The 13,060-nt window shown below is 43.3% G+C and overlaps 1 protein-coding gene across 2 annotated transcripts in view; it reads left to right on the forward strand.

The window, feature by feature from the left end:
* Positions 1-13,060, forward strand: part of BTBD8 (BTB domain containing 8) — a 430,373-nt gene that overhangs the window by 146,466 nt on the left and 270,847 nt on the right. For both annotated transcript variants that reach the window (XM_085602178.1, XM_085602180.1), the window contains 2 exons: positions 10,919-11,008; positions 12,176-12,256. In XM_085602178.1, the coding sequence (XP_085458304.1) occupies positions 10,919-11,008; positions 12,176-12,256 (171 nt within the window). The remainder of the gene's footprint in view (positions 1-10,918; positions 11,009-12,175; positions 12,257-13,060) is intronic.

Genomic DNA, 13,060 nt, shown 5'->3' on the forward strand with positions numbered 1-13,060 from the left:
TTATGGTTAGGACCTGGTTTCCATAGGAAGAGCGTTTTTTGAGGTGCCAATAACTTTGGCGTTGTTTGACGAATCTTCATGAAATTTTCAAGACTATCGGTGCAGTCTTGAAAATTTCGGGGTGATTTGTCAAGAGGGGGGCGAGAAAAGGGGGATCCCAAAACGCTTTTTCTCAATGTTGATTTCCATAGGAAACTTTAGACACTGCTGCAGCCCACACTGCTGAACAGAATTGCACCAAATTTAGCAGAAAGGTAGCTCTTGGTTCCAAAAGAACTCTTTTTGTTAAATTGTGTAAATCTGTTCAGGAGCTGCTGAAAGATGTAAGGATTTCTCAGATATACAACTGAGTCCGCGGTGGATTTGCGACCCCTCCCAATCTCGTGCTTGAGATCTGATTGGCTGCTAACACTTCAAACTAGGAAGTGTTAGCAGCCATCTTATGACTCGGTTGAACCGAGTTACAAGATAAAACTTTAAAAATAAGGGGACAAGGTAGAAACACCCTGACCCCTAGGGAGGAGGGGGGGTAAGTGAGGGGGAGGGAGGAGGGGAGTTGGTACCACAGGAACCCACCAGGGCCAAAAAAGTATAACATTTTTTTTAAAAGGAAGTGCGGCCTCCCGTGGTTCATTAAATAAAGGCCCCGGGTGGGCCAGGTCTTGGGGCAGTTTGTTAATGTGGGGGTGCCTATGCTGCACCCCAGCGCCCAGGTCCCTACTTAAGGAAGGAGGGGGGCTGGGTCTCCCTCCTGGAGCCGTAGATGGCCCTTGGGGATCACCACCCCCAGGGCTGTCTCCAGCAATGTCCCTGGGTGCCCACCCCCGGGACATTGCAGTTTTTCATGCTATAGCAAACAAGTTTCAGAAAGCGAGAGCATTTTACTCCCGCTTGCTGAAAGCGGAGAACTTTGCTTTTTCAACAACAGGAAGCTGCATGTCAGCAGCTCCCTGTTGGTGAAAAGAAATGCCGGCTCCTGCAGGAGGTGGGGAGCCGGCCGGGACCGCAGGCCTTCAGGCTTCCCCGCGGTCCTCAACGAGGTGGCCTGGCCTGGAGGATTGGGTCCCCGGGGCCAAAAATGGCCCAAGGAAGTGGGGGGAGGTATCGTGGCCCCACTTCCTATAGTTGAAAATAAAATAAAGAAAGGCCAGTCCCTGAGGTATCGGGTCCCCTGGGCCAAAATCAGCCCAAGCCATGTGGCCCCCCTCTCCTTTTATTGTATTAAAACAATAAAAAATGGGCCAGCCCCTGGCAAACTCCTTACTAGAACATAACAACATTTTAAAATAAAAAGACGGCAACTCGCCGGAGGCCCTGCCCCTTTTATCCACTACTCTGCAAATGCACCTCCTGGTGCTCTGCTGGTTGGGGGATGAAGTCCCCTTGGCTGCTGATGGTTCTTATGGGCCAACAAGACCTCCTACTACCTCCACTAAGCCCCACACAGCGGGATTGCTGAGAGGTGGTCAGTCTATGCCCCTTTCTCAACCACTATTCAAACGTGCCTCCAAGCCCACTGCTGGTGGGGGTATAAGGTCCACTGGCCTCTCGAGGGCCTCAGTTCTAAAGTGGACTTCTTCCCCAAGCAGCAGTACACCAGCAGGTACGTTTGCAGAGTGGTGGGGAAAGGTGGCGTGGCCTCTGGCCGCCTCTCAGTAAAATAACTGTGGAGGTCTTACTTGAGATAAGAGGAGGGCTCGTTGGCCCCCAACGACTCTCAAGAGCCAAGGGGACTTCATCTCCCAACTAGTAGTACGTCAGGAGGCGTGTTTGCAGAGTGGTAGAAAAAGGGGGCATGGCCTTCTACCAGTTCTTACCAATCCTGCTGTGTGGGAGTTACTGGAGGTAACAGGAAGGGAGTTGGCCCCTAAAGACATCTTTGGAGGCTAACTACCCCTCCTGTTATCGCCAGTAAGTCCCACACCGTGAGATTGCTAAGAGGTCTTCGGAGGCCACATCCACTTTCTCCAGCACTTGCAAACGTGGCTCGTGGTGTACTACTGGTTGAGGCATGACGTCCACTTACGGCATAGGTACCTTGGGGGCCAAGAAGCCCTCCTGGTACCTCTTGTATGTTATAAACAGAGGGATTTCTGAGAGCTGGTCGGAGGCCCAGCCTCCCTTTCACCCCCACTCTGCAAACACAACTACTAGTTAAAAAAACCTTAGAAATTCACCGAAAAAAAACAAAGGTTACAGGGACATTATAGTTGGGAATTAGCATTTAAAATACTTTAGAAATTCACTGAAAACACAAAAGGTTACAGGGAAAAAAACAAGCGTTACAGGGTTGTACAAAACCAGTGAAATTCAGCAGTTATAGTTAGCTGAGCAATCTATAATCGCGCCCCCTGCAATGCACTGCTTATGACTTCACATATTACATCACTCATGACATGGTCTGTGACATCAGTGGGCTTTTATTTCTACGCAAGGCTTATATATAAGATCTGATGCTAATCACCACTTTTTCTGAAGTGATTTCAAGCTTCGAGTAAGTCAGCAGGTGGGACCAATGCCACAAACTTATGTGTAGGTTGCTTTTCTCTCACCTGAAACTGCTTACCTTTGAAAGACACTAATGGGTAAACTAATTTCATTTTCTTGTCGTGGGAAACAGTCACTTTGTACATTGGGAGGGCAGGTAGTTTTAAACTTGCCCTATAGCATGATGGTATTTAAAGGGAAACCCTGACTCATTTTTGAAGTTTTAAAGTAGATATTTATTTTATGCTCCTCATTAGAGTTTAAAAGCCGCCCATATTTTTGGCAGATTTGTGAGAATCATATTGAAAATATTTTCTCTTCTACATTTTAGCTATTTTTTGTGTGGGTATAATTCCGTATTAATATTTTATATTTTTCTGCGTGTGTTCTAACTCCACGGAGACACACTGGGTGCACTGCTCTCTAAACAGTGGCTATAAATTGTTATGTTCTTGATTTCAATGACTTACTATGGTTTACCACTTTTGCCATTGTTGCATGAAACAGAAGGTTATGACATACCTTGTAGGTATGACTGCTGTTCAACATAAACTCTAAAAACTCTTATCACTGTTCATTAATGGGATTAACCTGAACCCCGTGTTTTCAGCATGTTGTGTGTCACTAATGTGTGATGTCTTAGGATTTTAACTTTTGATTAACTTTCCTTGTTTGTATCAGCTTGACATTTCATTTTTGGTATTTACATCATGTTCATAATAATATTATATTTTTGTGTATTTTTTTTCTCTTTTCCATGTTTTCTTCATTTCTTTTTAATTTTTCCCTCTCTCTTGGGGTAAAAATCTATAATGTCGATAATTATGGTTTTATTTCAAAAAGATTTTCTCTATTGCTGTGTATCACTAACAGCAATTATGAAATGTACACTAAATGGCCTTGCTGAAGCGACACGTTATGAAATACGTGTTGGCCTGTGAAGAAAATCTTTTGATACAAAAGAATTGAATAAACTAATGATCAATCAATCAGAATTTTGACTATGGAGTTTTACTCATTCAACTTTAATCCCTCAAAAATTAGTAAAAGTTTACTTCAAATACGTATTGGACTGTAGGGTGTTGTCCTGTAATTTCTTTTGAGGTCTGTGTCAAACCATTGTTCCCCTCCACCACCAGTTTTTGTAGCACACAGGTACTTAAAGGGGTTGGTGAGGGTGGTGTGTTCTATGTCCAAGGAAGATCAGCGAGCATACACAGACAAAATGGTGATTGACATCCTGGCTGATACTAGCCGCCGCTAGGCTGGTATCCGCTATCCCTAAGTATGCTTCAATCTCCAAGGAGATACGGAGACTTCATTGGCTACCAGTTAGAAAACGTACCCAGTTTAAGGCCTTGTGTCTGGTCCACAAGGCTATTCATGGAACAGGCTCAGAGTATTTAAAAGAGCGGCTATTTTGGTATACTCCCGCCAGACCGCTTCGGTCAGCGGCAGCTAAACAGGTTTACGTTCCTTTGTTAAAAAATGCCTCCTGGGGTGGCAGAAGCTTTGTGGTGAACGCAGCCAAAGCCTGGAATAAGCTCCCATTACATCTAAGAGGGCTGACTAATCTGTCAGCTTTCCGTAAAGCCTTAAAAACGTGGCTGTTTTCAGAATAATTCTCCTCTTCGATGCTGACCTCTTGGTAAATTTCACACAGCGCCAGGACACCCTCTGGTAACAGCAGCGCTCCATAAATGTTATAAATAAATAAATAAATATCATCGTTAACATGAGCAGATGCGTTGCTTCTTATAAGTACTCTGGTGTTGTGCCTTGAGGCAGTGTGGGAGAAAGAGTGATGAGTAGCTTAGTGAGAAAGGTTGAAGAGTGAGAGGTGTAGGAAAAGAATAGAGCTGGTGATTGGGAAGAGGCATACCCAGTCCGACCAGGCAGAGGCCAGTCTGTTTTCTCCAGTGTGTGTCCAGCAAAGCTATGGAAAAAAGTCTTTCCTGAAATTTAGGGTCAGTTGTTCAGATCAGCGCAGTGGTGGAGAGTGTTGTTCATCTGCTTGTCCTCTGTTTTCAATACTCCTCTTGTGTCATTGATTCTTCTGGTGCGGGAAGGACGCGTAACTGCCAAGTATAGGAAACTGGGATTTTGTTGCATTAGTCCCTCCAATGTTTGCCTGGTATTTGATGCAACTTTGATTGAAGTGCTCTGGGTTCCTGCTAAGTAGGTCCCTAGTGCCAGTGTTCTTTCCCCAAAACAAGACAATTGGTCATTTTATCCCCAAGTGACCAGTCTGTTAGCACCTTTGTAAGTCCTTAGTAAGTTGTACCTCTTGTACCTAGGGCATAGGTACTAAAGAGCACTAAGAGCTGCAGCAAAGATTGTGCCATTCTAAGGGACCTAGCACCAAACTCTTACAGACTGCACCTGTAGGCTGCAGAGCAAGGTGCTCCAAAAATTGAAAACACGACATGTCACACATCTGTGTGCCATGTCCACTAACACAGCTTGTAATATGTGTTAGTCACCCTTACAGCAGGCCTTACAGCCCTAAGAAAGGGTGCATTATATTACGTGTGGACATATCTGCATGAGCAAATATGCCCCTGTGCTGGCCAGTTCAATTACTTCCAATACAAGTGACCAGGGAAGCCATTTTGGTATCAAACATCTCATATTAATAAACAAACTGATTCCAGTGGTAGATTTATTAATATATGAACCCAGAGTGCATCTTAGATGTACCCCCTGAAAACCTACCAACTACTAGCATGCTGACTGACAGGTTTTAGCCAGCCTGCCACCACAGACGAGTTTCTGACCCCCAGGGGTGAGGGCCTTTGCTCTCAGGAGGTCAGGAACAGAGCCTGCTCGGGTACTTTCACCCCCTCCCACAGGACAACCTGCAAATTAGCCTTTCAAGGCAGGGAGCTTCCAAGAGCACACTGCCTTTGATGTGCTAATCTGGCTTCCCTCACAGGAGAAGATCACTGACCTTGCACCAACCCTGCCTGCCTGTTTTGTGTTCCGAACGATTGCGCCAAAGTTGACTCGCCCTGTAAGCTGCTGTGCCTCCAAAAGCCTGGGAGGACCGCCAGCACTTCTTCCAGGACTCAGAAACTCCCATGGTACAACGGAGCTGCTTTCTTGCACCCTGCAGGTACAAAAGTAAGAACTGTGAGGTCTCTGGACCGCGTAAATCGACACTGCCCAGTACCACTTTACCTGTCAATCCAAGCCTGAGTTGAAGTGGGTCAAAGGTACCAGCGTGGTCCCCCAACCCTCCAGTTAAGAAACCCACCCTGGGTTTGCTAGAAGGTGACTCCTCGATGCTGCCTGCAGTCTCTTGATGCAGCCCCCGACCGCTAGTGACTCGTCTGTGAACGACCCGATGCCTCAAGACAACTCTGCACCCATTGCCCCTGGCCCAAATGGAAGTGGAATAAAGGTGCCCCCACATCCCTGTGCATCGTGAGACCTGAGCCCACCTGTTGATTCAGCCTTACTTGTTTCCCAGTCGAAGCCTGCAGCCTCTTTTCGACCAGGCCGATGCCCATTGAATATCATTGAGCACCTTACCTGAAAAGCACCTCTGCACCCGGCCGCCCCAGTATCACCTGAAGTGACCTGTTGGTGCTGCCCTGGACTTTGCCCCATACTTACCTTAAGTCCAGGAGATTGGTCCAGAAAATTGCTGTAAAGTGCCCAAATAAAGTACATGTTTTTCCCCCATAGGATAACATTAGGCAACCGACGCTGAAAGCATATCTTCACCTGGCCACCCCAGTACCGCCCGAAGTGACCTGTTGGTCCTGCCTTGGACCTTGCCCAATTATTAGGAGATTGGTCCCGTAAGTTGCTGTGAAGTACCTGTATGCAGTGTATGTCTTTCCTCGATATAATAACATTACCGCTTCAGAAATTGCAATCTGTTAATTTCTCAAACCTGTAAAAATTCATAACTCAAAACGTACTTGCATGATTTTGATGATCTTGGTGCCCAAAGTTATATAAAGATAGAAGTTATTTTTATAGATTGGTGTGGATCTCCTTTTTGAGTCTTGTGCAGCATTTATTGGCTGTGTATGTGTATTGCAGATGTCGAACACTCCTCTCCGATAAGCCTAAGGCTGCTTGACCACATTACCCCTTAGAAGAGCACCTTGGGATGCTAGAGCAAGCCCCTGTCCACTCATAAGGGATACCTGGACTCTTTGCACAATATACCTCTTTTTTGTTTATTATATAAACAGCCAGCTTCCTACACCAAGCAATAAGCTGGGTAGCCTCACGGCCCTCATATGAGCAGCAACGATGAGTTGATGCTTTGTGGAAAAATCTGAGTGTGTTTAGGTCTTGGTGGAACCAACAGCTACAAGAGGTGGGTGCTCACGCTACATGGTTTTTCCTAGTGTCCTTAGCAAGTCATTAGAAGTAAGAGAGGCAAAGTGTAATGGATCTGGTGGTGTGTATGGGAGATTGATCTATGATTGCAAGCAAGGCAGGTAAATATTCAAATTGTTGGCATCTCCCCGAGCTTAAGAAGGAAAGCCTGGTAGCCAGAGAAGAAAATAAAAAATGGAGAAGGCACTACACTAAGGAAGCATGCTCTCTCTTTAGGAGGATGCTTACAGTTTCCAAATCTTAACTTCATTCAGCTAAAGCTCACTTTATCACCACTCACCTCAATTCGTCTGAAGAATTTTGTTGTTGAGCAGTAATATGGACCATTCTGCCTCCTGTCCATGGGGCTCCAGAGGTTAAACTTTGGCAAGTACTGTGTGCTTTGTCACAGAGTATAGTTTAGTTTAAGTAGATTAAAATCACGAGACCCGCGTGCATGTGATGCCTCTCTCACTTCCCGTAGAGCTTCCTGCAAGGGGGATTACCCGTCTGCCTTTGATGACATAGGATCTTATTTAGAGTTTGGGTTAAGTGGGGGGCAGCTGTCAAAGAGTGGTGGATGCTCCTTCATGTCAGTGGCACTCTAAATACAACAGATAGTACATCCATCACCTTTAGTGGATGTCCCTCATCTGGCAGACTGCATAATGCCCTAACTCACAAGTAAGTTTACACAATGATCTCACAGAGAGCCCTGCCGAATTGCTGTGCTGCAGACTCCGGGTTCCTACATCATTCCCCCCCAGCTCGGATTTATCAGTTACTCACTTACCCTTCGTTTGTTGTTCTTTATAAAAGATGTATTTGCCCCTCTCTCGAAAAAAGCTGACTTCCATCTTGTGGATAGGAATAGGTAAAGTCTGATCACCCTAGTTTTGGCTTTTTCTAAAATCGTTAAATAACACCTAGATAAATGGCTCACGGGCACCCATAAAACCTTAAGGGCGCTAGAATACAATCAGGCCTTTTTTGAGGTTTTTGTTTTTAGCACCAATACAGTTTTATTGGTTAGCTGAAATTCTCTAGAGATCAGTGGGCCTCCCTCCTTTTCCGCCTGAAGTGATGTTTTTAAGTTGTTTTTTCCCACGTGAGATGACACTCTCTCCTATTCAGTTAGACGTGTGTTCAGCCACTAGGCGAGCTGTTCCGGCTGACAAATACTCTTGTCATACGTAGGCAACCCTGGGCAGCAACAGACCATCACTTTTGGAGACATTATGGGGTCGTAATAACCTTTTTTTGTTTGTTTATTTTTACCCTTGTTAGAGGGAGGTGATAAAAACGTAGTTTTATCATCTACAAGTATCCAGTTTTAAATACTATTTTCTAGATCCCCCACAGTGATTGGCCTACACTGCCAGTGCTGGATCATACAAAATAACCCTGGGCATAGGCATGCGTAGTTTGCACTACTACGCACTATACAAAATGCACGTAGCATAGTGCAAAAACTGTGCTATAACACATAGCGCAGTAGCAATATCAACAATACCCACAAATGCTTTGATAAAGCAATTTTACATGCTAAAAAGCATATAACCAATTCACAAAAGTGAACTGTGAATGAAAATAATAGGCAATGAGAGAGGTGATGATTGTGGAGTCCCCCCTAACCTAGGGGGAGGACCAAGCAGATGCCTTGAACACAAAGAGCATATCATGCTGGTGAACGATTCAGTGGTGGTCCCTTCCTCCTAGGACCACCCCAAGCACAGTTATGGGCAAAAATACAATCCCAACCAAAGCCCTGCAAAGCATTATGGGATGAGATTAGCAGTGGGCAGTGAATATTATAGTGTCAAATTTCAAAATAATTCTAAAAAGAGTTGCAGTTCAACTAGTCGTTACTAGATGTCCCTCACGAGTCAAATGCAAAAGCATTGAAATTATTATTACATCAAGCTGCAGTTCCACTAGTTGTTACTAGATGTCCCTCACAAGTCAAATGCAAAAGCATTGAAACCCTTTCATGAAGTTTTTGCATTTGACTCGTGAGGGACATCTAGTAACGACTAGTTGAACTGCAGCTCTTTGTAAAATTATTTTGATATTGGATACTATAATATTCACTGCCCACTGCTAATCTTGCCCCATAATGCTTTGCAGGGCCTTTGGTTGGGATTGTATTTTTGCCAATAACTGTGCTTGGGGTGGTCCTCAGAGGATGGGACCACCGCCGAATCATTCCAGATGATGTGCTTTTAGTTTTCAAAGCTTCTGCTTGGTTCTCTCCCAAGGTTAGGGAGGATCCCAAAATCATCACCTCTCTCACTGCTTGCTAATTTATAATTTTCACTTTTGTTAAATGACTATATGCATTTTAGCATACAAAGACAGAAATACTTATTTTATCATAACTTGCACTGTGCAAGATGCTGTTTGCAATTTATTGCTCAGAGCAGAGAAGCACACAGTGCTATCAGCTACGCAGTTTGAGGAGTAGCTGAACGTAGATCAAAGTGTACTCCGCGTAGCTACGTGTAGTGCTACTATGCAAACTATGCCCAGGGTTAATACAAGATCACCTCTGGAATCTCTACTAGTTCAGAGTGCACCCTACGATGAGGAACAGCACTTAGTGTGAGTGAGGTTTCAGTGTCATTTTTAACTCCGTTGCAGAGTAGCATGAGTTAATTTGAAAAAAATCTTGCTCAAAGGTGTTATTTGGTGTGGGAATTTGATCTCCAGGGGAAATGTACACAGGTCCCTATGTAAAGTTCCTCTCACTCCCCCACTTAGTTGTAATTAATGCTTCGATCAAATGCATCTGAATGTTTTTCACATGTTTCAGGTGAGGTCAGAGATACTGGAGCAGTGATCAAGTGGTCGCGAGTGTTGCTAATAATGTAATTCCTATTATACCAGCTTGCCTGGGCTGCACCTAAAATATACAAGCATCAGATGCCTTCCTGGTGGTCTTATAAATTATGCTGTACTGGACAAGGACTGTACATTGTACCCACTGCTTGATGTTCTAGAGGGCTTTTTACACTGCCAGGAGGCTGCTAGCTGGCTCAAACCTTCAACAATACATTATTTGTGTTGAGATGCTAGTGCCCACATTGTTCCTTCATGAAAAGCACTCAAAAATACTTAAATACTTTACACATTGCTTAAACATTAAAGGAACCTACAATGCAGTAACACCTTGGGAGTGGTCTTTTCATACTGTCCAAAAATGGTAAAAACGTACTTCAAAAAGTACAATGCTAGTTTCTACATCTTTCAAAATGCTGCCTACATTTGTCAATGTAATGTTAGGTAAACATTTCCCTACCAGGTTTAGCATTGCCCCCCTGTTTGTAAAACATGATATTGTTGCCATTTTCCATAACCCCACCCCTATCAGCATGGAAGGCATCGTTGTTATAGCAGTTTCCATGCCCCAATTTAAGAATGTTCTCGCCACATTCTCCATGCACTGTAGTTTCCGAAGCCTGGTTGCTGCTGCAGCAGTAGAACAGCACTAGTGCTGTCCTGTAGTTGCAGAGCTGGTCTCCTGCATGCAAGAGCTGTGGACACTGTTGAAAAATTGAATTTGCCATGAACCTTGCGTCACCGCTTATTCCTCCATCACTCCTTCTTGGAAGGCTCCTCGCTCCCTCGCACACTTGTTTTTTCAGAGGATTGACAGTGGGTGTGGAGTGATGTAGATGTTGGTGATGTGATGGTGGATTCTAGATGAGAAGCTGCATAGAAGTGCGGGATTAAAGATGATTGATGAGCGTATGAATGGGTCAATGAGGAAGGGGTGAGGAAGTGTTGAGAATATGGTGGGGGGCGTGAACAATAGTGTGTGGCACTTGGCATAGTAGACAATAAATGAAAGCTTCTATAAATTTGTATCAAAATCTTGGTGACACTTATTGTCTGTTATATTGTTGTTCTATTACATCTTTAAAGCGCTGTATCCTGGCTAGATTCCCATGTGGGATAAACTTGCACAATTTTCAATCTAAATGGGAATAATTTACTAATTTACATAGGTGGTGGTCTTAAATTCATTGTGACATGGATATGGCTCTCACGGATCAAGTCTAGACACCCATGTCCTTGTTTTATTTTCTTTCAGAGCAATCTTATGTGCCCGATCCAGTTACTTTGCTGCTATGCTGTCTGGAAGTTGGGCCGAAAGCTCCCAAAGCCAAATCTCCCTCAAAGGGTATGTTATATGTGTATATCCCACTGAATACAGGGAGTACAACATGATGAGAATCTGCTTTGATACTCAAGTTTATTACACTTTCAGACTGATACTTCAGTCAGTGCAGTGTTTCTATGTTGTTCTAAAGTACTGATATTCATTCAAGTGTACTATGATTTTTGTTTCAGTCTTTTTGTTGTTTGCAGTAAAAGCAATCCATCAGCCATCGCTGTTTATCAAACACAATCTTCCACCTCGCTAGACTGCTAACAATCCAACAATGTAGTTTGTGTTGACGGCTGTCATTGTGACTTTTCCTCTTAACTGTCCAAGTCTATATTTACTAGCCGTTCTCAAATAGGTGTATTGTTGTCGTCAATTTGCTAGAATTCCAGTGACTCATGCGAGTCCATCATGCGCTCCTTTTTATTTGTCATGCCTCACCACCCACAGAAATGTGTTTCCACTGCCCCTCTGCTCTCAATCACAAAAAGGAAGTCTCCTCAGATTAGTTCTCCCTCTGCAAGAAAGACTTCTCTTTACCACAAGATACCAGTGATTTCATTATTTCCACCATGAGTACTCCGTTGGGCTGTGTCCTGCTTTCTCCTCCACATCATCTTCTTCGGTCTTCCTAAGCTGCCATGGTCTCTGCAGCTTGTCCCACTAAACAGAAGCTCTGTTATGGTTGCTCCTGTGCGCCACATTCACTATATTTGTTTTGCTGTCTCTGAGCACAGAGCTGTTTCTCTATCTTGGGGTGCCATTCACAACTGTAGGAGAGAGACTAGCGTCGGCAGGAGTGAGCAGCACAGATTGGTGTTTGACCTTTTCTATCCAGCTTGTATGGAATAATCCTCTCCCAGATCTTCCTCCTTTACTGGTCCTAATGTGTTTTGTTTTTCCTTTTATTATATCAGATGTTTAGGTATTGGTCCCGGGCCATGACGTCTTCATCATGTGTTGTCCTACTAATTGCACTTTTATTTGAGTGCAGCTGACCATTTATGCTTGTTACTTTGTTTTATCATTGATATTCGTTAAGTTTTATGTATTTTTGTTACATTTGTAACCTTAAATGCGTCTTATTCAATTTCTTCAAAATGTTTTTCAAATTCCATAGCGTTTCTTAATATTGATAATAAGCATATTTACCTTTTTAACACTATACCTTTAATTTTTCAGGGTGAGCCCAGTAGAAATGAATGCTGTAATGCAATTTATATATGGAGCAACACTAGAGTTCTCAAGCAAAGTTGATCCTGGGTATGTGTACATTTTACAACATGACTTCAACTGGTACTTAAATCTCGAAAATGTTTGAAGCTATGACACTGTAATGCTTGAATTTGACATAGGTGAGAAAAAGAATGGCTGATTAACAACAATTGAAGGATTCTGTTAGACCTGGATTTAATTCACTGTGCTGTTACTTTGGAAAGAGATTGTTTGACGAGGAGGCAGCGGAAGGCAATGGAACTGTAGTAAGGGTTATTAATACTTCTGGAAGCGTTGATGATGTTAAATGTTAAGCTTTATTGACAGAATATCAATAAAGTAATATGCATAAAGAAGATCTTGCAGGAGGAACGACTCATGAAGATTGAAGCCAGAAGTAACTGACTCCAGCAGAACACAATAGTACATGACATACAACAATTCTAACTTGGAATTATATAACTTAAAGAAACAGATCAGATACACTGGAAATAAACTGGAATGTAATGCCACATACCCTCCCCCCATAAAACAAACAAATTAATATAATACATAGTCATTGAATCTTTGTGGTATCTTATATATGCGATGGTTACGTGTAGGTACAACATCAAAAGGAATACAAGAGTGACTTGGCGAACTTATTGATGAACTTGCAGCAGGATTAATCATAACATTGGTTGAATTGGATTTGTTATGCAAATCAGGTCCAAAAATAAAACCATTATCATCTTCATCAAATCTGTTTGCATAAGTTTTGTTAAATATCTCAACTTGGTTGTCAGAAACTTTCACAACATTGTTCTTATTCCACCAACCTCTATTACCTAAAAATACAGAAGATTTGGTGAC

This window comes from Triturus cristatus, chromosome 4_2 (genome assembly GCF_964204655.1).
Source record: "Triturus cristatus chromosome 4_2, aTriCri1.1, whole genome shotgun sequence".
Lineage (NCBI taxonomy): Eukaryota > Metazoa > Chordata > Amphibia > Caudata > Salamandridae > Triturus > Triturus cristatus.